Source organism: Procambarus clarkii, chromosome 12 (assembly GCF_040958095.1).
Source record: "Procambarus clarkii isolate CNS0578487 chromosome 12, FALCON_Pclarkii_2.0, whole genome shotgun sequence".
In the NCBI taxonomy this organism is placed as follows: Eukaryota; Metazoa; Arthropoda; class Malacostraca; order Decapoda; family Cambaridae; genus Procambarus; species Procambarus clarkii.
The window spans coordinates 9,465,777-9,493,413 of record NC_091161.1 but is presented as its reverse complement, the minus strand read 5'-3'; the positions used below and the strand labels follow the sequence as shown (position 1 = coordinate 9,493,413).

At 40.3% G+C, this 27,637-nt stretch overlaps 1 protein-coding gene across 1 annotated transcript in view; it reads right to left on the bottom strand.

The window, feature by feature from the left end:
- Window positions 1–9,005: 9,005 nt before the first annotated feature.
- LOC123772915 (protein amalgam) overlaps window positions 9,006–27,637 on the bottom strand; it is a 307,767-nt gene continuing 289,135 nt past the window's right edge. The window contains exons 7-8 of the mRNA XM_069323221.1: window positions 13,810–14,044; window positions 9,006–10,569 (exon numbers count right to left, since the gene is read on the bottom strand). Coding sequence (XP_069179322.1) covers window positions 10,448–10,569; window positions 13,810–14,044 — 357 coding nt within the window. The 3' untranslated portion in view covers window positions 9,006–10,447. The remainder of the gene's footprint in view (window positions 10,570–13,809; window positions 14,045–27,637) is intronic.

Sequence of the window (27,637 nt, the reverse complement as noted above, 5' to 3'; positions counted from 1 at the left end):
TCAAGCTTCCATCCATGTCCCCTCGTTCTGTTACTATTCCGTGTGAACATTTCGTCTATGTCCACTCTGTCAATCCCTCTGAGTATTTTATACGTTCCTACCATGTCCCCCCCTCTCCCTTCTTCTTTCTAGTGTCGTAAGGCACATTTCCCTCAGGCGCTCCTCATACCTCATCCCTCGTAGCTCTGGGACGAGTCTCGTTGCAAACCTCTGAACCTTTTTCAGTTTCTTTTTATGCTTCTTCAGATGGGGACTCCATAATGAGGCGGTATACTCTAAGACTGGCCTCACGTAGGCAGTGTAAAGCGCCCTAAATGCCTCCTTACTTAGGTTTCTGAATGATGTTCTAACTTTTGCCAGTGTAGAGTACGCTGCTGTCGTTATCCTATTTATATGTGCCTCAGGAGATAGATTAGGTGTTACTTCCACACCCAGGTCTCTTTCTCGTGTCGTCACAGGTAGGCTGTTCCCCTTCATTGTGTACTGTCCCTTTGGTCTCCTATCTCCTAGTCCCATTTCAATGACTTTACATTTGCTCGTGTTGAATTCCAGTAGCCATTTCTCTGACCATCTCTGCAATCTGTTCAGGTCCTCTTGGAGGATCCTGCAATCCTCATCTGTCACAACTCTTCTCATCAACTTTGCATCATCCGCAAACATCGACATGTAGGACTCTACGCCTGTAAACATGTCGTTAACATATACAAGAAATAGAATTGGTCCCAGCACCGATCCTTGTGGTACTCCACTTGTTACTGTTCGCCAGTCCGACTTCTCGCCCCTTACCGTAACTCTTTGGCTCCTTCCTGTTAGGTAGTTCCTTATCCATTCTAGGACCTTTCCCCCCACCCCCGCCTGCCTCTCGAGCTTGAACAGCAGTCTCATGTGCGGTACTGTATCAAAGGCTTTTTGGCAGTCCAGAAATATGCAGTCTGCCCAACCATCTCTGTCCTGTCTTATCCTCGTTATTTTATCATAGAATTCCAGAAGGTTTGTTAGGCACGATTTCCCTGTCCAGAACCCATGTTGATGTTTGTTCACAAACCTAATGTTCTCCAGGTGTGCAACCAGTCGCAGCCTAATTATTCTTTCCAGTATTTTACAGGGGATGCTTGTCAGTGATACAGGTCTGTAGTTAAGTGCCTCCTCCCTATCTCCTTTCTTGAAGATCGGCACGACATTTGCCTTCTTCCAGCAACTGGGCAATTCTCCTGACATAAGTGACTCATTAAAGATCATTGCCAGAGGCACGCTGAGGGCCTGCGCTGCTTCTTTTAGTATCCACGGTGATACTTTGTCTGGTCCAACTGCTTTAGTTGCATCTAGAGTTGTCAACTGTTTCATTACCTCCTCTGCTGTCACCTCTATATCTGATAGTCTTTCATCTAGGGTAACCCCTTCCAACAATGGGAGCTGCTCAGGCTCGGTAGTGAACACTCCATGGAAACTGGCATTCAGTGCCTCGCAGATTTCCTTGTCACTTTCAGTATATGCCCCCTCTGTCTTCCTTAGTCTTGTCACTTGGTCGTTCACCGACATTTTTCTTCTTATATGACTATGTGGTGATTTAGGTGTATGTATTCACCTAGTTGTATTCACCTAGTTGTGTTCACCTAGTTGTATTCACCTAGTTGTATTCACCTAGTTGTATTCACCTAGTTGTGTTTGCGGGGGTTGAGCCTTTGCTCTTTTCGGCCCGCCTCTCAACCTGTCAATCAACAGGTGTACAGATTCCTGAGCCTATTGGGCTCTATCATATCTACACTTGAAACTGTGTATGGAGTCAGCCTCCACCACATCACTTTCTAATGCATTCCATTTGTCAACCACTCTGACACTAAAAAATTTCTTTCTAATATCTCTGTGGCTCATTTGGGAGCTCAGTTTCCACCTGTGTCCCCTTGTGCGTGTGCCCCTTGTGTTAAATAGCCTGTCTTTATCTACCCTATCAATTCCCTTGAGAATCTTGAATGTAGTGATCATGTCCCCCCTAACTCTTCTGTCTTCCAGCGAAGTGAGGTTCAATTCCCGTAGTGTCTCCTCGTAGCTCATACCTCTCAGCTCGGGTACTAGTCTGGTGACAAATCTTTGAACCTTTTCCAGTTTAGTCTTATCCTTGACTAGATATGGACACCATGATGGGGCTGCATACTCCAGAATTGGCCTGACATATGTGGTATACAAAGTTCTGAATGATTCTTTGCACAAATTTCTGAATGCCGTTCGTATGTTGGCCAGCCTCGCATATGCCGCTGATGTTATCCTCTTGATATGTGCTGCAGGACACAGGTCTGGCGTGATATCAACTCCCCTTGTGTGTGTGTGTGTGTGTGTGTGTGTGTGTGTGTGTTTACTAGTTGTGTTTTTGCGGGGGTTGAGCTTTGCTCTTTCGGCCCGCCTCTCAACTGTCAATCAACTGTTTACTAACTACTTTTTTTTTTTTCCCCACACCACACACAAACACCCCAGGAAGCAGCCCGTGACAGCTGACTAACTCCCAGGTACCTATTTACTGCTAGGTAACAGGGGCACTTAGGGTGAAAGAAACTTTGCCCATATGTTTCTGCCTCGTGCGGGAATCGAACCCGCGCCACAGAATTACGAGTCCTGCGCGCTATCCATCAGGCTACGAGGCCCCTGTGTGTGTGTGTGTGTGTGTGTGTGTGTGTGTGTGTGTGTGTGTGTGTGTGTGTGTGTGTGTGTGTGTGTGTGTGTGTGTGTGTGTGTGTGTGTGTGTGTGTGTGTGAGTGTGTACTCACCTAGTTGTACTCACCTAGTTGTGTCTGCAGGATCGAGCATTGACTCTTGGATCCCGCCTTTCGAGCATCGGTTGTTTACAGCAATGACTCCTGTCCTATTTCCCTATCATACCTGGGTTTAAAATTATGAATAGAATTTGCTTCGACAACCGGTTCCTGAAGTGCATTCCATTTCCCCACTACTCTCACGCTAAAAGAAAACTTTCTAACATCTCTGTGACTCATCTGAGTTTCAAGCTTCCATCCATGTCCTCTCGTTCTGTTACTATTCCGTGTGAACATTTCGTCTATGTCCACTCTGTCAATTCCTCTGAGTATCTTATACGTTCCTATCATGTCCCCCCTCTCCCTTCTTCTTTCTAGTGTCGTAAGGCACAGTTCCCTCAGGCGCTCTTCATACCCCATCCCTCGTTGCTCTGGGACGAGTCTCGTTGCAAACCTCTGAACCTTTTCCAGTTTCATTATATGCTTCTTCAGATGGGGACTCCATGATGAGGCGGCATACTCTAAGACTGGCCTTACGTAGGCAGTGTAAAGCGCCCTAAATGCCTCCTTACTTAGGTTTCTGAATGATGTTCTAACTTTTGCCAGTGTAGAGTACGCTGCTGTCGTTATCCTATTAATATGTGCCTCAGGAGATAGATTAGGTGTTACGTCCACCCCCAGGTCTCTTTCACGCGTCGTTACAGGTAGGCTGTTCCCCTTCATTGTGTACTGTCCCTTTGGTCTCCTATCTCCTAGTCCCATTTCCATAACTTTACATTTGCTCGTGTTGAATTCTAGTAGCCATTTCTCTGACCATCTCTGCAATCTGTTCAGGTCCTCTTGGAGGATCCTGCAATCCTCATCTGTCACAACTCTTCTCATCAACTTTGCATCATCCGCAAACATCGACATGTAGGACTCTACGCCTGTAAACATGTCGTTAACATATACAAGAAATAGAATTGGTCCCAGCACCGATCCTTGTGGTACTCCACTTGTTACTGTTCGCCAGTCCGACTTCTCGCCCCTTACCGTAACTCTTTGGCTCCTTCCTGTTAGGTAGTTCCTTATCCATTCTAGGACCTTTCCCCCCACCCCCGCCTGCCTCTCGAGCTTGAACAGCAGTCTCATGTGCGGTACTGTATCAAAGGCTTTTTGGCAGTCCAGAAATATGCAGTCTGCCCAACCATCTCTGTCCTGTCTTATCCTCGTTATTTTATCATAGAATTCCAGAAGGTTTGTTAGGCACGATTTCCCTGTCCAGAACCCATGTTGATGTTTGTTCACAAACCTAATGTTCTCCAGGTGTGCAACCAGTCGCAGCCTAATTATTCTTTCCAGTATTTTACAGGGGATGCTTGTCAGTGATACAGGTCTGTAGTTAAGTGCCTCCTCCCTATCTCCTTTCTTGAAGATCGGCACGACATTTGCCTTCTTCCAGCAACTGGGCAATTCTCCTGACATAAGTGACTCATTAAAGATCATTGCCAGAGGCACGCTGAGGGCCTGTGCTGCTTCTTTTAGTATCCACGGTGATACTTTGTCTGGTCCAACTGCTTTAGTTGCATCTAGAGTTGTCAACTGTTTCATTACCTCCTCTGCTGTCACCTCTATATCTGATAGTCTTTCATCTAGGGTAACCCCTTCCAACAATGGGAGCTGCTCAGGCTCGGTAGTGAACACTCCATGGAAACTGGCATTCAGTGCCTCGCAGATTTCCTTGTCACTTTCAGTATATGCCCCCTCTGTCTTCCTTAGTCTTGTCACTTGGTCATTCACCGACATTTTTCTTCATATATGACTGTGTAGTAACTTAGGTTGTTTTTTCGCTTTGATTGCAATATCGTTCTCATAGTCCCTTTCCGATGTTCGTCTTATGTTAATGTAATCGTTCCTAGCTCTGTTGTATCTGCTTCTGTTGTCCTCTGTTCTTTGTCTTCTGTACTTCCTCCACTCCCGTCTGCTGGCCATTTTTGCTTCCTGACACTGTCTATTAAACCATGGGTTATTATATTCCTTCTTATTTTTTCCCTTTACCGTTGGTATAAATCTCTCTTCGGCCTCCTGGCATTTCTGTATGACTAGGTCCATCATATCTTGGACTGTTTTTCCTCTAATTTCTTCCTCCCACTGCACTTCACCCAGATAGTCCCTTATCCTCATATAGTCCCCTTTCCTGTAGTCAGCTCTCCTTTCCCAGATCTCTTGTCCCATGGTCATAAGTTTGAATTCCATCATGTAGTCAAAGACTAGGACACAATGGTCACTGGCCCCTAGAGGTATTTCATGCTCTAAATTCTCGATATCTTCTACGTTCTGGGTGAAAATCAGGTCTAATAGGCTCGGTGCATCTCCTCCTCTTTCCCTTGTGTCTTCCTTCACATGTTGTGTCAGGAAATTCCTGTCTATAACATCTACTAATTTTGCTCCCCACGTTTCGTCCCCTCCATGGGGATTCCTTGATTCCCAATTTATCTCTCCATGATTTAGGTCCCCCATGATCAGCAGCTTCGCTCTCATTCTGTGGGCTAGTGTTGCTGCCTTCTGCAGTTCATCTATACATGCTTTGTTGTTGTCATCATACTCCTGCCTGGGTTTTCTACTGTTTGGTGGGGGATTGTAGATTACCAGGATCACAATCTTCCTCCCATCTACTGTCAGAGTTCCATGTATGAAGCTTGTGCACTCATTGGTAACTCGATTTCCCAGGTCTTCAAACTTCCATTTCCGCTTTATTAGGAGTGCTACTCCCCCTCCCTGTCTCTGTGTCCTCTCTTTTCGTATCACCTGGTACCCTTCAGGAAAGATTGCATCTGAGATCATGTCATTAATTTTAGTTTCCACAATTGCAACTATGTCAGGATCTGCTTCACTCACTCTTTCTTTTATCTCTTCTGCTTTATTAGATACCCCATCAGCATTGGTGTACCAAACCTTGAGATTCTTCATGGAAACTCTTGTACCAGAGTTCTCCCTTTCTCTGGGGGTCTGGGGGGATCTGGGGGATGTCTGGGGGGTGACTGGGGGCAGAGGGGATCTGGGGGGTGTCTGGGGGATGACTGGGGGCGGGGAGGGTCCGGGGGATGTCCGGGGGGATCCGGGGGGTGTCTGGGGGGGTCCGGGGGGTGTATGGGGGGTGAAAGAGTTCAGGAGGGGGGTGTTCAGAAAGAGTGCTTGGGGGGCTACTGGGGGCTGGGCTTCTAGGAAGGTAGGTAGGAGGGTCTGGGGTAGGGCCTGGGTAGGTAGGTCTGGAGTAGGAAGGGCATACTGGGTCTGAAGATTAGGGAGGGCATAGAGGGGTTGGGAGATAGCGTAAGGTTGGGAGACAGATAGAGGTTGGGAGGGGGAAGGATAGAGGGGGTGGGGGGGACCTCCCACCTCCCTCGCAAGGGTGGGGGGTCACATGGAAGGAGAGGGGATGAGGAGGGGTGAGGGCTGGGTAGGCTTTGGGTGTTGAGGGGATGAGGTCTGGGTGGGTTCTTGGGGTTGAGGGGATGAGGTCTGGATGGGTTTTGGGGGTTGAGGGGGTGAGAGCTGGGTGGGTTTTGGGGGTTGAGGGGATGAGGGCTGGACGGGTTTTGGGGGCTGAGGTGATGAGGGGGTCCTTGGAATGTGGGATGAATTTGACTCCAGTGGGGTCAGAGGGGTCAAGGGATGTGCTGGGGAGATAAGCAGGGGCGGCTGATTTGGGGAAGGGGTGACCTGAGAAGCACGTGTGAGCTGGTTAGCATGGGGTGGTTTAGCACTGGGGTGTGTAGCTGCGCTCAAATGGGAAGAGTCGTATTGTTGTTTGCTTGCTCTGTGGGCAATCTGTTCCTCCTTCGTCATGAATTTGTCAATAAATACGTTGTAGTAATTTTCGCTACCTCTGAGTAGGTGTTTGTGATGCAGTATGTAATCCACTGCCTCTTCGTTAGTGAACTGTACCAGGACAGGTCGTTTCCTGTTACAGTTGTATGGTCCAATGCGTCGGTGGACTTGCACCTCATTCCCTGCCATCTGGGCTCTCATGTCTCTCAAGATCCCCTGTAGTTCCAAATCCTCAATCTCCATCCTTTCCTGCCTCGATGGTGCCCTGGCTTCAAGTAATCCATGGATTATGATTGTCCTCTTTCTCAGTTCATGGTCATGCTGGTGGCCCTCTCCCTGGCTGACCCCCACCCCTCCTACACCCGCTACTCCACCTACTACTACTCCCCCTTCCCCTGCCAAGCTTCCCTTATTCCTGCCAAATTCATTAGTAAGCCTAGATATTTCTCCTTGCCATTCTACCCTGCTCTTCCTGATTTCCTCTTGAATATAATCCATAAACTCTTGTTTGAGTCTTTGAACCTCGCCCTGTATCTTATTAAAGACTTCACTTTTAATCCCCTGGATTAGATCACCTATCCAAACATCCCTCTTCTCTACAAATTTCCCAATTATCTTCTCCACAAACCTATCTTCTTCCTCAATCATAATACTGTTGGACCTAGACGCCCTTCCTGACCTAGTCATTGCTATAATGCAACCTTACCCACAGGGGTTCCAAGTATCTTACCGTCCTGCTAACACAATAGGTGAGTGAATCTCCAAGCGTCGTCCCACGTGGTGGTAGAAGGCTGCTGCCGGAGGTGAGGTCACGCGGTCAGAGGTCGGTGAGGTCTGCTCCACACTGCCACAATACTTCCTCAACTATTTTGAATTACGCTATTTAAACTGTTTTTCTTCACTACCTTATGGCTCTGGCCAAAACTCAAGGTTTTTTCATTCACTTGTACACACTTTTTCACTTCGAAGTTGCCTGATTACCCCTCCCACTCCACTAGTGAACCAGGAGCTCCCAACCCACGTCCACCCAACACGATGGTCACAAGACAAGTCTTGTGTGTGTGTGAGTGTGTGTGTGTGTGTGTGTGTGTGTGTGTGAGTGTGTGTGAGTGTGTGTGTGTGTGTGTGTGTGTGTGTGTGTGTGTGTGTGTGTGTGTGTGTGTGTGTGTGTGTGTGTGTGTGTGTGTGTGTGTGTGTGTGTGTGTGTGTGTGTGTGTGTGTGTGTATAGTGCTAATAAACACAGAACTTAAACAGAGTCACTGACATGATTTAGGATAATAATATATCTTATAATTTTTCTTACAATTTGTTTATTATTATTTACGTTAGAATTACAATTAAAGACACTAAAGAGATTTGCACAAGAGCGTCCCTCCGTAGCTGGGGCAGCGAGCCCGATAACTACCTGGTTGATACCTGGTTGATGGGGTTCTGGGAGTTCTTCTACTGCCCAAGCCCGGCCCGAGGCCAGGCTCGACTTGTGAGAGTTTGGTCCACCAGGCTGTTGCTTGGAGCGGCCCGCAGGCCCACATATACCTGGTTGATGGGGTTCTGGGAGTTCTTCTACTCCCCAAGCCCGGCCCGAGGCCAGGCTTGACTTGTGAGAGTTTGGTCCACCAGGCTGTTGCTTGGAGCGGCCCGCAGGCCCACATACCCACCACAGCCCGGCCCGAGGCCAGGCTTGACTTGTGAGAGTTTGGTCCACCAGGCTGTTGCTTGGAGCGGCCCGCAGGCCCACATATACCTGCTTGATGGGGTTCTGGGAGTTCTTCTACTCCCCAAGCCCGACCCGAGGCCAGGCTTGACTTGTGAGAGTTTGGTCCACCAGGCTGTTGCTTGGTGGCCTTGGTGTTGCTTACCTACACGATGTGTGACCACACCATGTCCACAGAGCCACCTCCTGGCTGCCAGACCACACCCAGTACACAGACCAATACACAGACAGTATCAACACACACCAATACACCAGCCCAGTATGCAGACTAAGGCTTGTCGCGAGACAATATTGCAGCAGTCAGACGGTCAGGTGAATTGAGCAACCATAACTACACATTTTATAGAGTTTCCATATAAAAAATTGTACAAGACGTATTAACTACTCGTAAGAAAGTGTGTGTGCATAGATTATTAGTCAGTTGGTGCTCAAGTTTTATTTAAGGTAATCAAAGCTACAGGTTTACACACCTTAAAACACCGAAGATAACATGACTGGTGCTCACACACACACACACATCCACACACACACACACACACACACACACACACACACACACACACACACACACACACCCACACCCACACACACACACACACACACTCACACACACACACACACACTCACACACACACACACACACACACACACACACACCCACACACACACACACACACACACACACACACCCACACCCACACCCACACCCACACCCACACACACACACACACACACCCACACACACACACACACACACACACACACACACACCCACACCCACACACCCACACACACACACACACACACACGCAAGGGTGGACCAGCACTCACCAGGTCAACGAAGACATTACCAAACGCACGAAATAAAAACAATAGTGAACGAACAAACAAATACAAAATAATAATGGGTGATATATCATAACAAGTATAAAACACTATAACTATAATAATATAACACTATAATAATAATAATAATGATAATAATAATTCTTTCGACATTATTACTAATCTAACTATAGGGAGGAATAATTTCTTATCTGCTGCTGCCCAACAGTTTCTGACGGTTGATATCTAGCCCGTCCCCCCCCCCTCCCAACACCCACACTCGCCCCTAAAAATGATAAAAATTTATTGATATATATTGAAATAAGTATAATTTCGTACTACTTCCCATAATAAAGTGATCACTTTACTCCTATAAACTCTACCACAGTTTATTATATGTAAATATGTGTCAGTTTTATGTAATATTTATTTTATGTATACATAAAAAATATTCAAATTATTATTATTATTAGTACAGTTATTTTTATTATTATTCTATTATTATTATTTTATTATTATTACTTTATTATTATTATTACATTATTTACTAATATTATTCTTCTGTTTAGTCAGCAGTTATAATATACATATTTTGGCCCCTAAGGCAGGTTGTCTGAGCGAGTCCCGTTGACCCTGACGTCGGCTTCCTGTATATCAACCACCGTCCACCGAACACAACCCGTGTCCACCGAACACGACCCGTGTCCACCGAACACGACCTGTGTCCACCGAACACGACCCGTGTCCACCGAACACGACCCGTGTCCACCGAACACAACCCCGTGTCCACCGAACACGACCCCGTGTCCACCGAACACGACCCGTGTCCACCGAACACGACCCGTATCCACCGAACACAGCCCGTGTCCACCGAACACACTTCACAACAAAACCATTTTAACATAAAAAGTATAAAAATGTAAGAAAGTTTTAAAAAGTCGTTGATAGACTGTATAATTGGCTGGATCCTTCTCAAATTATAAAACTTTACAAAACTTAAATCAGCCAGCCTAACCGAACCCTTTCTAGGCCTAAATACGTTATCCAAGGCCTATAGTGAGCAATCTTAGGCATTATTTAGTGCATATGTGTACTATGATAGGCTTAGGAAAAATTAGGTTTGATTCTTGCCTCCTTTCTCACGTCTCTGAAAAATTAATTGTACAAAACGTAGACTTTTTCCAGAGGGGGGGGGGGGGAGGAGGTTGGGTTGCAACAGTTCATATTTTGTACTGTTAGCCAGCCATACTAGATATAGGTACTGTTATGCTTGGAGGATGGGTTGTTCTCTAGATATTAGTAGTTAGGTTTCTCGATAACAGCTGACTGTGCCTAGATAACAGCTGGCTGTGCCTAGATAACAGCTGGCTGCTCCCTGGCGAGGAAGGTGGTGATGAAGAGGGCGAGGAGCCAGCTGTGGGGCGCCGGGACCAGCTGGGGCTGCGTGCCGCTGGTCGACTGCAACACCGCCATCACTGTAACACCAGAGATACAGAGGTAATTACTAATAAATAATGTGAAGCTAAGGAATACGCAGAAAAAGTATATGAGAGAAATAGGTAAAAAATAAGTAATGAAATCACAATAATGTGACGAATGAACGAGAACAACTTAGTGAATTTAGGTGAAACTTTTAAGAACATCGCGGTCCATTGGTAAGGCGCTCGACTGGAGTGACCGAGGACGATAGTTCGATTCCACCACCCTGCACCAAAGATTTGCATACCAAACTATTGTCTTTTGGAACTGGTACAACTCTGATGTAGGATATACATATATATTCATATACATATTGAAGGGGAAATACTTTCTGAGAACACTCAGAATCACTTCAACAGGATCTAAATAGACTTTAGAATTAACGAGAGATTGGTAGTTGCAGTTTAATGGTGAAATATATGTAGGGTTCCGAGGATAGATAATGATGTTATCTATCTGATGATGATAATGTTAGTTATCTGATATAAGATGGGTAGTGTTGAGATTGTGATGTCTGAATGCGACACAGATCTGGGGTCAAGACTAGTAAGAATTTAATGCCCAAAAAATCAGAGCATAAATATTAGGAATAACGCACTGGGATTTATTTATAAAAGCATTAGCAATAAAATAATTGATATGAAGAGTCCCAGAAGTACTGTCGGGTTCCTTCACGATTCACAATCGAGAATTCTGGGGTTCGAATCCCGGGTGGGATAGATATAGTAGGGCACGTTTCATATCACCTAATGCACCTGTTCACCTAGCAGCAAGTAGGTACTCAGGAGTTAGTCAGTTTGTTGTGGGGAGGGGGGGGGTTGCATCTTGGGGGAGGGTCAGTAATTTGACCCTTGGAAAGAGAGGGGAAGTCCTCACTATAAGCCTAACATGTATATATAAACACTCTGGCTGCCTGTCCCGGGACACAATGACTCACAAAAACAAAATGTTGTTCTTCATCTATATATTGCTCGTGTTAGGCCCCATTTAACTCATGCAATTCAATTTTGGTCGCTGTATCAGGGGAAAGCGCCAAGTCATTACGACTATATAGCACAGGGAAGGGGTCAGGATAAGGATTTGAGATAGGACGGAGAAAAGAAATGGTGCCCAACCACTTGTGGACGGTCGAGGATTGAACGCCGACCTGCATGAAGCGAGACCGTCGCTCTACCGTCCAGCCCAAGTGGTTGGACATACTATGGAATGAACAAATTCTCTTGAGCGCGTACATCAATGGATGACAAAGTTAACTCCATTAATTAGAAACCTTCATGTGAAGAGGTATTGCGAAAGTTAACATTACATTCTCCTGAAAACTTCAAGAGAATGTAGGTTAAGTTCTCAAGAGAATGTATATTAAGTTTTCAAGAGAATGTATATTAAGTTTCCAAGAGAATGTATATTAAGTTTTCAAGAGAATGTATATTAAGTTTCCAAGAGAATGTATATTAAGTTTTCAAGAGAATGTATATTAAGTTCTCAAGAGAATGTATATTAAGTTCTCAAGAGAATGTATATTAAGTTTTCAAGAGAATGTATATTAAGTTTTCAAGATAATGTATATTAAGTTTTCAAGAGAATGTATATTAAGTTTTCAAGAGAATGTATATTAAGTTTTCAAGAGAATGTATATTAATATACATTTTCTTGAAAGGTGAAGAGTTAGGAGTGACATAACTAAAAAGTAGAAATGGAAAAAATGCCATAACAAAAGTGATTTTTATCCGTATTAAATATATTGACACAAGATAGAAAACGAAACATTGGATATTAATTGGAGGACTTTGGGATTAAGAAAAGACCTGGGTAAATACTGGTTTGCAAATTCAGATGTTGATTAGTGGATCAGTTTGTCGGGCAAGACAATGGGATCGATCTATAGTTTCCAATGTATGTTAGGCATATATAAGAACTAAAAGGGGAGCCTAAAATTGATGCGAGCCAGGTGTATACAGCTGCTTATACCTGGGACTGATTGATGAGAAGCGCGTGTACACGCCTAGTTGTGCTTGCGGGGGTTGAGCTTCAGCTCTTTGGTCCCGCCTCTCAACTGTCAATCAACTGGTGTACAGGTTCCTGAGCCTATTGGGCTCTATCTCTATACTGATTGATAAGAGTTAAATATGGCTCCTTATACCTGATATTGATTAATGAAACTCTAAATATGGCTCCTTATACCTGATACTGATTAATGAGGCCCCAAATATGGCTCCTTATACCTGATATTGATTAATGAGACCCCAAATATGGCTCCTTATACCTGATGCTGATTAATGAGACCCCAAATATGGCTCCTTATACCTGATATTGATTAATGAGACCCCAAATATGGCTCCTTATGCCTGATATTGATTAATGAGATCCCATATAAGGCTGCTTATATCTGATATTGATTAATGAGACCCCAAATATGGCTCCTTATACCTGATACTGATTAATGAGACCCCCAAATATGGCTCCTTATACCTGATATTGATTAATGAGACCCCAAATATGGCTCCTTATACCTGATATTGATTAATGAGATCCCATATAAGGCTGCTTATACCTGATATTGATTAATGAGACCCCAAATATGGCTCCTTATACCTGATACTGATTAATGAGACCCCAAATATGGCTCCTTATACCTGATATTGATTAATGAGACCCCAAATATGGCTCCTTATACCTGATATTGATTAATGAGATCCCATATAAGGCTGCTTATACCTGATATTGATTAATGAGATCCCATATAAGGCTCCTTATACCTGATACTGATTAATGAGACCCCAAATATGGCTCCTTATACCTGATATTGATTAATGAGACCCCAAATATGGCTCCTTATACCTGATATTGATTAATGAGACCCCAAATATGGCTCCTTATACCTGATATTGATTATTGAGACCCCAAATATGGCTCCTTATACCTGATATTGATTAATGAGACCCCAAATATGGCTCCTTATACCTGATATTGATTAATGAGACCCCAAATATGGCTCCTTATACCTGATATTGATTAATGAGACCCCAAATATGGCTCCTTATACCTGATACTGATTAATGAGACCCCAAATATGGCTCCTTATACCTGATATGGATTAATGAGACCCCAAAGTATGGCTCCTCATGCCTGATACTGATTAATGAGAGCCAGCTGGGGCCTGATAACTGATTAACACGAGCGAGGTGCAGCTCCTTATCCCTGATAGTGCTGGTTACCTTCACACCCTCAAGACCCACCTTTCTTGGTGGAGAAGGAGAAGACAGGGGAGGGCGCCGACCAGCCGTACGTGTTCCTGACCCTGACCGTGGCCTCGTAGTCCGTGGCGGCCTCCAGCCCCGCCACCGTGGAGGCCAGAGTGTGCCGCAGGCCGTCCGTGGCCACCGTGGCTGGGGAGGCCGTGGACAGGGAGAGAGGCTCCACAGTCCTGGATAGTTCCCGCCACGCACCGGGCAGCACCATGGTGTGGTTGGCCTGTGGGGGTGACATAGTCTTTGGGGGTGACATAGTCTGTGGGGGTGACATAGTCTTTGGGGGTGACATAGTCTTTGGGGGTGACATAGTGGTCTATGGGGGGGTGACATAGTGGTCTATGGGGGAGGGTGACATAGTCTGTGGGGGTGACATAGTGGTCTATGGGGAGGGGGTGACATAGTGGTCTATGGGGGGGTGACATAGTGGTCTATGGGGGAGGGTGACATAGTCTGTGGGGGTGACATAGTGGTCTATGGAGGAGGGTGACATAGTGGTCTATGGGGGGGGTGACATAGTGGTCTATGGGGGGGGACATAGTCTGTGGGGGTGACGTGTCACAGGTGCGACAGTTGTCATATATGTGACAGCTATATGTAACTCCCCATGTGTTATATGTAGAAACACCCAACATTCACGTATTTATATAAACAAGTGACGCCTTGCAGGTGTTTAAATCTAATCAATATTAGGCTCGTATTACCAGCTGAACAATAACAGATGTTATATTCCCTTAAATAATTTGTATTTAAAGCATTAAAACCATTTAATTCCTATACTAAAAGGTCAAGAATAAGGTTAAATAGGAGGCAATACTTAGACATCAAAACTAAAAGGTGTATATGTTATATATATATAATTATTCTTAAGAATATTTGCCAGGCAAAATTATTTGCCTGAAGATCGAGTTTATCAAAATATCTTTCAAGCCTAAGGCATTATACACACAGATTCCTCGTAAATAATTAATAACCACCACTAGCACCACCACCCAATACTAGCACCACCACTACCACCACCACTAGCACCACCACCACCCACCACTAGCACCACCACTACCACCACCACCACCACCACCACCCACCACTACCACCACCACCAGCGCCCAACGCTAGGATAACCACTAACACCACCACCCACCACCACCACCACCCACCACCACCCACCACTACCACCACCACCAGCGCCCAACGCTAGGATAACCACTAACACCACCACCCACCACCACCACCACCCACCACCACCCACCACTACCACCACCACCAGCGCCCAACGCTAGGATAACCACTAACACTACCACCCACCACCACCACCACCACCCACCACCACCCACCACTACCACCACCACCAGCGCCCAACGCTAGGATAACCACTAACACTACCACCCACCACCACCCACCACCACCACCACCCACCACTACCACCACCACTAGCGCCCAACGCTAGGATAACCACTAACACTACCACCCACCACCACCACCACCACCCACCACCACCCACCACTACCACCACCACTAGCATCAGTAGTAGGGATGACATGCCACAGGCCCTTTTTTTTTCTGGGGAAAAAAAGGGCCTGTGGCGTGTCATGGTTTTCAGGTCCAAAGGGGAAAAAAAAAAAGGGCCTGTGGCGTGTCATGGTTTTCAGGTCCAAAGGGGAAAAAAGGGCCTGTAGCGTGTCGGGGTTTTCAGGTAATTTTTTTTTCAGTCACAGATTTTTAAAGTAAGGATTTCTTATGAGAAAAATAATGTCATACGAGTTTTGTTAAAGTTCTTATGAGAAAAATAATTTCCGAGACATAGAAGTTTGTTAAGGCCTTATGGGAGAAATTCAAATAACGTGTGTAGCACTTTAGGGCTTCCAGGAGAACTCTACGGACATATTTTACATGTTTTCAACTTACAAAATCGTCTATGCAAGCCTTAGTTATTCATATAAATTTAGAAAATCACCTGTGTAAGTCATTGTTTTCAGGGTTTCGTACATCACACCCCCCTCCCTCCCCCCCTTACCTCGCAATCTGTCGCCTCACCTGTGTTTACTTTACGCCCGGTCAGCCAGACCTCTTATCTTATGTTATCTTCTCATAATATCTGGACCGTCCCTCCTCTCTCTCTCTCTCTCCTTTCATTCAGTTCAACTATTTTCCAACATCGTATGTTTGCTCCTTTTCATTAAGCAAGTCAGTATGTTTGCTCCTTTTCATTAAGCAAGTCAGTTTTACACAAATAAATCATGTTAGTAAGCAAGTTCTAGCTCACGTTCCCCACCTTAGTCCCCTGTCGTATAATGAATACTATCATTCCAATCCCTCTAAAATTTAAAAATAATCATATTTCAAATGTAGTTCAATACAGTAATTTAGTTACCAAGCTCCAGCTCTTGTCCTCCGCCTTAGCTCTCTCTCGTATCTTCGTTAGTATCAGTCCAATTTCCCTGAAATTTCTACCCTCTGTATTTCAGACATAGTTTAGTAAATGCAAACAATTATCAAACTCTAGCTCTTGTCCCCAGCTTAGTTCATTTGTACAAAATCATTAGTAACAGTCCAAATTCCCTGAGATTTTTAGCCTCTGTATTTCAGACACCATAAATAAGATCAAAACAGTTACCAAGCTCCAGCTCTTGTCCTCCGCCTTAGTTCTCTTTCATATCTTTGTAAATAAACCACCAATTTCCCTGAAATTTCTACCCTCTGTATTTCAGACACCGTAAATAAAATCAAGTCAGTTATCGAGCTCCAGCTCTCGTCCCCGCCTTAATTCTCTTTCGTATCTTTGTAAATAACCCATCAATTTCCCTAAAATTAAAAGCAGACATACTTCAAAGTTAGTAAATAAGATCAAGTCAGTTACTGAGCTCCAGCTCTCGTCCCCCGCCCTCTTCCACCCTCAAGTCTTTAACCCATCAATTTCCCCGAAATTTTTACCCTCTGTATTTCAGACATAGTAAATATGATGAAAACAATTATAAAACTCTAGCTCTTGTCCTCTGTCCAAGTTCACTCCTGTAAATTCATTCATTACTATCAATCCAAATCCCCCTGAGATTTAAACACCCAACTACATTTTCAGACATAGTAAATAAAAACCAGTTCAGTTATCAAGTTTCAACTCTTGTGCCCCAGCTTAGTTCATTTGTGCAAGTTCTTTATTTCCAACTAAATCATCCTAAGATTTAAGATCACCTTATTTTCTAACGTAGTAAAATTAATCAGGGCATTAACCAAGTTCCATTCCCTCAGCCTTAGATCATCAGACATAAATATTTTCGATCAAGTCCGTCTCCAGCTTAACTCTTACCCTTTCCCTCCCTTACCTTCTCATCCCCCAACGTATCAAAACCTTCAATAATCATACTGTATTTGCATATTTTCTCTATATTCACTGTGTTCTTCGTATTCTCATCCGTGTTCACTCCATGTTCTTCAAATGTTCACAGTCCCATTCAGTTCACATTTTCACAAGTATCTCCATTTTTTATGTAATCTTTCTCTTAGTCTCATTATGTTCTCTACAAATTCTAGTCATATTTTCTATGTTTTCATATTCATCACATGTTCTCTTTACAACTTTTATACTCAATATTCATGCTAACTTCCATATTTTGTGTTCTTTGTCAATATTCATGTTCCTCTACAAGTTCATGTTCCTCACAAGATCACTTCGTTTTTCACCTTCACTTACATGTTTTCTACATTCTTTTGTCATATTCTCCATGTTCTTCACAAGTCCACTGTTCATTCTTTGTAATCCCTATTCTCCTTATCATGTTTTCATGTTCTCTGTATGTTCATATTCCCAGCATGTTCACTGTATTCATCAACTTTTCTTACATATGTTCTTTGCCATGTTCCCCATATGTTCTCTGGGTTTTTCCCCTTACATGTTATCTAACGTTCCTTAACTAAAAAATCTTTCACCAATCAACTAAAAACATAGTCACTTTCGTCATTTCTCAACTAAACTTATTATCCAGTCAACTAAAAATAGTCAGAAATAGCCTCGTTCAACACTGTTCTTAACTAAAACATCCTTTCTCTTAGCTAAAATTGTCAAAGGAAACTTTTTTCAGCACTTTCTTAACAGGCGCTATGTTTCATCAAGAAAAAAAATTGTCAAAGGAAACTTTCCAAAACCGTTCATATCTAGCTTTTATCCATCGTCAATCAACTAAAAATAATAACTTTCATCATTTCTTAACTAAACATATTCCCCATTCATCAGAAAATAACCGTGTTCATCATGTTTCATTGTCATTTCATAACTAAAATTATCTGCCAATCATCAGAAAAAGTCATGTTCATCATGTTTTGTCTTTTTCCTTAACTAAAGTATTCATCAGTCAACTAAAAATAGTTACTTCATCATGTTTCCTTGTAATTTCTTAACTGAAATATCACTTCTCTCATCTGAAAATAGTCATGTGTAGTCTCTTTCCAACACTGTTCTTAACTAAAACAGCCTTTCGCTTAGCTAAAAATTGTCAAAGGAATCTTTTCAGCACTGTTCATAACTAACTTTATCCATCGTCAAGTAAGAAAATATAGTCAAAGATATCTATCATCGTCGTTCTTAACTGACATTTATACTTTGTGGAGCACTAAAATAGTCAAATGTAACTTTTTCAACACTTTCGTAACTAAAATTATATGTCGCTAAGTAAGAAAAATAGTCAAAGGTGCTCTCCGTTACACCAAAGTTACTCTTCGAGAAATCAAAGACACTCTTCAATACATCAAGGACTTACTCAAAGACACCAAAGTTACACTCTAAGACATCCTTCGAGACATCAAAGACTTCCTTAAGACTTCAATGGGACTCTTCCATTCATCAAAGACATTCTCTAAGCCCTCAAAGTTATTCTCAGCACAATCAAAAGTTATTCCAAGACAACAAAAGTCATTCTCAGAGCTATCAAAATTATTCTCGGAGACATCAAAAGGTATTCTCTAACTCACTTTTGGTCATTAAAGTTAATTTCTATGTTATAAAAGTTTGTCTCAGAGACATCTAAAGTTAATCTTAGAGTTATCAAATGTAATCTCTAACTCTCTTTTGTTCATCAAAGTTGATCTCAGAGTTAACAAAGGTAATCTCTAACTCACTCTCGTTCATCAAAGTTGTTTCAAAGACATCAAAGTTATTCAAAGAGCTAACAAAAGTTATTCTCAGAGTCACCTTCGTTCTTCAGAGAAACTTTCCAAAACATCTTTATTCATCAAAGTTATTCTCAGAGGCATAAAAGTCATTCTCAGAGCTATCAAACTTGTTCTCAAAGTCATCAAACTTATTCACAGAGTCATCAAAGTTAATCTAAGACATCATTTTTCAACAAAGATATTCTCTCTAAACCATCAATGTTCTTCTCTAAGACATAAAAGTTATTCTCAGAGTCACCTTCGTTCGTCAGAGAAACTTTCAAAACATCTTTGTTCATCAAACTTGTTTTCAAAGTCATCAAAAGTTAATCTAAGACATCTTCTTTCATCAAAGTTATTTTCAGAGACATCTAAAGTTATTCTCAGAGCTATCAAACTTGTTCTCAGAGTCATCAAATGTTATTCTCGAAGTCATCAAAGTTATTTTCAGAGACATCTAAAGTTAATTTCTATATTATAAAGTTATTCTCAGAGACATCTAAAGTTAATCTTGGTCATCAAAGTTGTTCTCTAAACATCAATGTTGTTCTCCAAGACATCAAAGATGTTCTCAAAATCATAAAAGTTATTCCCAGAGCTATCAAAGTTAATCTCAGAGTTATCCAAAGATATTCTCATGTCCACAAAAGTTATTCCAAGAGACGTCAAAGTTGTTTCAAAGACATCAAAGTTAATCTCAGAGTTATCCAAAGACATTCTCAGAGACATCTAAAGTTATTCTCTAAGACATCAAAGTTGTTCTAAGAGTTATCAAAAGTTATTCTCAGTCATGATATGTTTTTCTCTAACTCACTTCCATTCATCAAAGACATTCTCTAAGTCCTGAAAGTTATTCTCTAAGACAACAAAGTCTTTCTCAGAGCTACCAAAGATGTTCTCTAAATCATAAAAGTTAATCTTAACTCACCTTCGTTCATTAGAGAAACTTTCCAATCCATATTCGTTGACCAGAGTTATTCTCAGAGTCATCAGAGAAGCTTTCTAAGACATCTTCGTTCTCCCAAAGTTGTTCTCTAAGACACCTTCGTTCATCAAAGAAACTCTCCTTCTTCCATCATGTTATTCTTTAAGACATCTTCAGTCATAAAATTTCTCTCCAAAATGTAACTAGTTCAGCTTTTCATATCAAACTTACACTTCGGTTAAATATTTTTTCTTAGCCATTTTACCTTTTAAACTGTTCTCTGAACTGCACTGTTCAAACCTACGTAACCTATCCTCTCCACCCAAAGTTACTTAGTTAACGTAACGTTCCTAAACCTAACTTTACCTATCCTAACATAACTTACCTTACCTTACCTATCTTACCTAACTTTACCTATCCTAACATAACTTACCTTACTTTACCTATCTTACCTAACTTTACCTATATTACCTTACCATACCTTACCTATCTTACCTGACTTTACCTATCTTACCTAACTTAACCTGCATAACCTAACTTTACCTATGTTACCTTACCTATCTTACCTAACCTAACTTAACTTTACCTATGTTACCTTACCTTACCTACCTTTCCTAACTTAACCTGCTTAACCTATCTTACCTAACTTTACCTATGTTACCTTACCTTACCTACCTTTCCTAACTTAACCTGCTTAACCTATCTTACCTATCTTACCTATCTTACCTAACTTTACCTATCTTACCTAACTTTACCTATGTTACCTTACCTTACCTACCTTTCCTAACTTTACCTATCTTACCTAACTTACCTACATTACCTAACTTAACTTAACCTGCTTAACCTAACTTACCTTACCTTACCTAACTTATATAACTTATCTTACATATCCTAACGTAACCCAACTTGCTTTTACCTAACTTAATCTTACATTCCCAAACTGATGTATCCTAACTTATCTAGTCAAACCAGACATGATCTAACTTAAGTATTCCTTCTTGTCTTTGTGTTTCGTCAATCATTGTCTCATATTCATTTACTCATTTCATTAGTTAATTTCTCAAATGGACGTTTTGCATTTCATGTGCTATTTGTTAGAGATTGGTTATTTAAGCATTTCAAAGAATTTTTGTTATATATGGGCATTTACTCATTTCAAGGGATAATTTCTCAAATGGACGTTTTTGCATTTCAAGTGTTATTTGTTAAGATTGGGTATTTAAGCATTTCAAAGAATTTTTGTTATATATGGGCATTTACTCATTTCAAGGGATAATTTCTCAAATGGACGTTTTTGCATTTCAAGTGTTATTTGTTTAAGATTGGGTGTTTAAGCATTTCAAAGAATTTTTGTTATATATGGGCATTTACTCGTTTCAAGGGCCAATTTCTCAAATGGTCATTTTTGCAGATCAAGGGTTATTTGTTAAAGTTCATCAAGTTGCTCATAAGTTGTATTTGGTAGGTTCTATCATATGTTCTTATTCCCCAACCCCTTAACCTAACCTCTTGTAATCTTAGTGTATTTAGTAGGTTCTATCTTATGTTCTTATTTCCCAACCCCTTAACCTAACCTCTTGTAATCTTAGTGTATTTAGTAGGTTCTATCATATGTTCTTATTCCCCAACCCTTTAACCTAACCTTTCAGATGTAGTTTGTTGAATATATTATCCTTTTCCTAACCTTTCAGATGTAGTTTGTTGAATATATTATCCTTTTCCTAACCTTTCAGATGTAGTTTGTTGAATATATTATCCTTTTCCTAACCTTTCAGATGTAGTTTTGTTTCTCCTTTTTGTATATTTTTACCCAAACCATCTTTCCTTCTTTACTTTGATTCTCCTACTCCTTCTAACCCTCCTTTTCTATCTCTCTCCCATATTCTCTCTCTCCCTCATTTGCTCAAATGCTCTCTTGTTTCTCAAATTCAAGTCTTATTGCTCCCATTCTCACACCCTCATTCTCATTCACTTAGTTTTCTTTTTTCTCAAATTCAAGTCTTAGTTCCCCCATGCCCACACTCTCTCTCTCATTCTCTCTTCTTTGGTCCCATTTTCTTCCGCCCCCCCTCTCTTACTCCTTGCTCTTCTTTCATGCTCTCACTCCCTTGAGCTCTTGTTTCTTAATTTCAAGTCTTAGTAGATCTGATTCTTTACTATTGTAATTTTATTATTACTAAGATAAAGAATGAACTTATATGTGAAAACAAAGTAAAAGAAGGAACGAAGGTTAAGTGGGATGATGGGTTGGGATAAAAATATACAAAAAGGAGAAACAAAACTACATCTGAAAGGTTAGGAAAAGGATAATATATTCAACAAATACATCAAAAACACCACAAACTACATCTGAAAGGTTAGGAAAAGGATAATATATTCAACAAACTACATCTGAAAGGTTAGGAAAAGGATAATATATTCAACAAACTACATCTGAAAGGTTAGGTTAAAGGGTTGGGGAATAAGAACATATGATAGAACCTACTAAATACACTAAGATTACAAGAGGTTAGGTTAAGGGGTTGGGAAATAAGAACATAAGATAGAACCTACTAAATACACTAAGATTACAAGAGGTTAGGTTAAGGGGTTGGGGAATAAGAACATATGATAGAACCTACCAAATACAACTTATGAGCAACTTGATGAACTTTAACAAATAACCCTTGATCTGCAAAAATGACCATTTGAGAAATTGGCCCTTGAAACGAGTAAATGCCCATATATAACAAAAATTCTTTGAAATGCTTAAACACCCAATCTTAAACAAATAACACTTGAAATGCAAAAACGTCCATTTGAGAAATTATCCCTTGAAATGAGTAAATGCCCATATATAACAAAAATTCTTTGAAATGCTTAAATACCCAATCTTAACAAATAACACTTGAAATGCAAAAACGTCCATTTGAGAAATTATCCCTTGAAATGAGTAAATGCCCATATATAACAAAAATTCTTTGAAATGCTTAAATAACCAATCTCTAACAAATAGCACATGAAATGCAAAACGTCCATTTGAGAAATTAACTAATGAAATGAGTAAATGAATATGAGACAATGATTGACGAAACACAAAGACAAGAAGGAATACTTAAGTTAGATCATGTCTGGTTTGACTAGATAAGTTAGGATACATCAGTTTGGGAATGTAAGATTAAGTTAGGTAAAAGCAAGTTGGGTTACGTTAGGATATGTAAGATAAGTTATATAAGTTAGGTAAGGTAAGGTAAGTTAGGTTAAGCAGGTTAAGTTAAGTTAGGTAATGTAGGTAAGTTAGGTAAGATAGGTAAAGTTAGGAAAGGTAGGTAAGGTAAGGTAACATAGGTAAAGTTAGGTAAGATAGGTAAAGTTAGGTAAGATAGGTAAGATAGGTAAGATAGGTTAAGCAGGTTAAGTTAGGAAAGGTAGGTAAGGTAAGGTAACATAGGTAAAGTTAGGTAAGATAGGTTAAGCAGGTTAAGTTAGGAAAGGTAGGTAAGGTAAGGTAACATAGGTAAAGTTAAGTTAGGTTAGGTAAGATAGGTAAGGTAACATAGGTAAAGTTAGGTTATGCAGGTTAAGTTAGGTAAGATAGGTAAAGTCAGGTAAGATAGGTAAGGTATGGTAAGGTAATATAGGTAAAGTTAGGTAAGATAGGTAAAGTAAGGTAAGTTATGTTAGGATAGGTAAAGTTAGGTAAGATAGGTAAGGTAAGGTAAGTTATGTTAGGATAGGTAAAGTTAGGTTTAGGAACGTTACGTTAACTAAGTAACTTTGGGTGGAGAGGATAGGTTACGTAGGTTTGAACAGTGCAGTTCAGAGAACAGTTTAAAAGGTAAAATGGCTAAGAAAAAATATTTAACCGAAGTGTAAGTTTGATATGAAAAGCTGAACTAGTTACATTTTGGAGAGAAATTTTATGACTGAAGATGTCTTAAAGAATAACATGATGGAAGAAGGAGAGTTTCTTTGATGAACGAAGGTGTCTTAGAGAACAACTTTGGGAGAACGAAGATGTCTTAGAAAGCTTCTCTGATGACTCTGAGAATAACTCTGGTCAACGAATATGGATTGGAAAGTTTCTCTAATGAACGAAGGTGAGTTAAGATTAACTTTTATGATTTAGAGAACATCTTTGGTAGCTCTGAGAAAGACTTTGTTGTCTTAGAGAATAACTTTCAGGACTTAGAGAATGTCTTTGATGAATGGAAGTGAGTTAGAGAAAAACATATCATGACTGAGAATAACTTTTGATAACTCTTAGAACAACTTTGATGTCTTAGAGAATAACTTTAGATGTCTCTGAGAATGTCTTTGGATAACTCTGAGATTAACTTTGATGTCTTTGAAACAACTTTGACGTCTCTTGGAATAACTTTTGTGGACATGAGAATATCTTTGGATAACTCTGAGATTAACTTTGATAGCTCTGGGAATAACTTTTATGATTTTGAGAACATCTTTGATGTCTTGGAGAACAACATTGATGTTTAGAGAACAACTTTGATGACCAAGATTAACTTTAGATGTCTCTGAGAATAACTTTATAATATAGAAATTAACTTTAGATGTCTCTGAAAATAACTTTGATGACTTCGAGAATAACATTTGATGACTCTGAGAACAAGTTTGATAGCTCTGAGAATAACTTTAGATGTCTCTGAAAATAACTTTGATGAAAGAAGATGTCTTAGATTAACTTTTGATGACTTTGAAAACAAGTTTGATGAACAAAGATGTTTTGAAAGTTTCTCTGACGAACGAAGGTGACTCTGAGAATAACTTTTATGTCTTAGAGAAGAACATTGATGGTTTAGAGAGAATATCTTTGTTGAAAAATGATGTCTTAGATTAACTTTGATGACTCTGTGAATAAGTTTGATGACTTTGAGAACAAGTTTGATAGCTCTGAGAATGACTTTTATGCCTCTGAGAATAACTTTGATGAATAAAGATGTTTTGGAAAGTTTCTCTGAAGAACGAAGGTGACTCTGAGAATAACTTTTGTTAGCTCTTTGAATAACTTTGATGTCTTTGAAACAACTTTGATGAACGAGAGTGAGTTAGAGATTACCTTTGTTAACTCTGAGATCAACTTTGATGAACAAAAGAGAGTTAGAGATTACATTTGATAACTCTAAGATTAACTTTAGATGTCTCTGAGACAAACTTTTATAACATAGAAATTAACTTTAATGACCAAAAGTGAGTTAGAGAATACCTTTTGATGTCTCCGAGAATAATTTTGATAGCTCTGAGAATGACTTTTGTTGTCTTGGAATAACTTTTGATTGTGCTGAGAATAACTTTGAGGGCTTAGAGAATGTCTTTGATGAATGGAAGAGTCCCATTGAAGTCTTAAGGAAGTCTTTGATGTCTCGAAGGATGTCTTAGAGTGTAACTTTGGTGTCTTTGAGTAAGTCCTTGATGTATTGAAGAGTGTCTTTGATTTCTCGAAGAGTAACTTTGGTGTAACGGAGAGCACCTTTGACTATTTTTCTTACTTAGCGACATATAATTTTAGTTACGAAAGTGTTGAAAAAGTTACATTTGACTATTTTAGTGCTCCACAAAGTATAAATGTCAGTTAAGAACGACGATGATAGATATCTTTGACTATATTTTCTTACTTGACGATGGATAAAGTTAGTTATGAACAGTGCTGAAAAGATTCCTTTGACAATTTTTAGCTAAGCGAAAGGCTGTTTTAGTTAAGAACAGTGTTGGAAAGAGACTACACATGACTATTTTCAGATGAGAGAAGTGATATTTCAGTTAAGAAATTACAAGGAAACATGATGAAGTAACTATTTTTAGTTGACTGATGAATACTTTAGTTAAGGAAAAAGACAAAACATGATGAACATGACTTTTTCTGATGATTGGCAGATAATTTTAGTTATGAAATGACAATGAAACATGATGAACACGGTTATTTTCTGATGAATGGGGAATATGTTTAGTTAAGAAATGATGAAAGTTATTATTTTTAGTTGATTGACGATGGATAAAAGCTAGATATGAACGGTTTTGGAAAGTTTCCTTTGACAATTTTTTTTCTTGATGAAACATAGCGCCTGTTAAGAAAGTGCTGAAAAAAGTTTCCTTTGACAATTTTAGCTAAGAGAAAGGATGTTTTAGTTAAGAACAGTGTTGAACGAGGCTATTTCTGACTATTTTTAGTTGACTGGATAATAAGTTTAGTTGAGAAATGACGAAAGTGACTATGTTTTTAGTTGATTGGTGAAAGATTTTTTAGTTAAGGAACGTTAGATAACATGTAAGGGGAAAAACCCAGAGAACATATGGGGAACATGGCAAAGAACATATGTAAGAAAAGTTGATGAATACAGTGAACATGCTGGGAATATGAACATACAGAGAACATGAAAACATGATAAGGAGAATAGGGATTACAAAGAATGAACAGTGGACTTGTGAAGAACATGGAGAATATGACAAAAGAATGTAGAAAACATGTAAGTGAAGGTGAAAAACGAAGTGATCTTGTGAGGAACATGAACTTGTAGAGGAACATGAATATTGACAAAGAACACAAAATATGGAAGTTAGCATGAATATTGAGTATAAAAGTTGTAAAGAGAACATGTGATGAATATGAAAACATAGAAAATATGACTAGAATTTGTAGAGAACATAATGAGACTAAGAGAAAGATTACATAAAAAATGGAGATACTTGTGAAAATGTGAACTGAATGGGACTGTGAACATTTGAAGAACATGGAGTGAACACGGATGAGAATACGAAGAACACAGTGAATATAGAGAAAATATGCAAATACAGTATGATTATTGAAGGTTTTGATACGTTGGGGGATGAGAAGGTAAGGGAGGGAAAGGGTAAGAGTTAAGCTGGAGACGGACTTGATCGAAAATATTTATGTCTGATGATCTAAGGCTGAGGGAATGGAACTTGGTTAATGCCCTGATTAATTTTACTACGTTAGAAAATAAGGTGATCTTAAATCTTAGGATGATTTAGTTGGAAATAAAGAACTTGCACAAATGAACTAAGCTGGGGCACAAGAGTTGAAACTTGATAACTGAACTGGTTTTTATTTACTATGTCTGAAAATGTAGTTGGGTGTTTAAATCTCAGGGGGATTTGGATTGATAGTAATGAATGAATTTACAGGAGTGAACTTGGACAGAGGACAAGAGCTAGAGTTTTATAATTGTTTTCATCATATTTACTATGTCTGAAATACAGAGGGTAAAAATTTCGGGGAAATTGATGGGTTAAAGACTTGAGGGTGGAAGAGGGCGGGGGACGAGAGCTGGAGCTCAGTAACTGACTTGATCTTATTTACTAACTTTGAAGTATGTCTGCTTTTAATTTTAGGGAAATTGATGGGTTATTTACAAAGATACGAAAGAGAATTAAGGCGGGGACGAGAGCTGGAGCTCGATAACTGACTTGATTTTATTTACGGTGTCTGAAATACAGAGGGTAGAAATTTCAGGGAAATTGGTGGTTTATTTACAAAGATATGAAAGAGAACTAAGGCGGAGGACAAGAGCTGGAGCTTGGTAACTGTTTTGATCTTATTTATGGTGTCTGAAATACAGAGGCTAAAAATCTCAGGGAATTTGGACTGTTACTAATGATTTTGTACAAATGAACTAAGCTGGGGACAAGAGCTAGAGTTTGATAATTGTTTGCATTTACTAAACTATGTCTGAAATACAGAGGGTAGAAATTTCAGGGAAATTGGACTGATACTAACGAAGATACGAGAGAGAG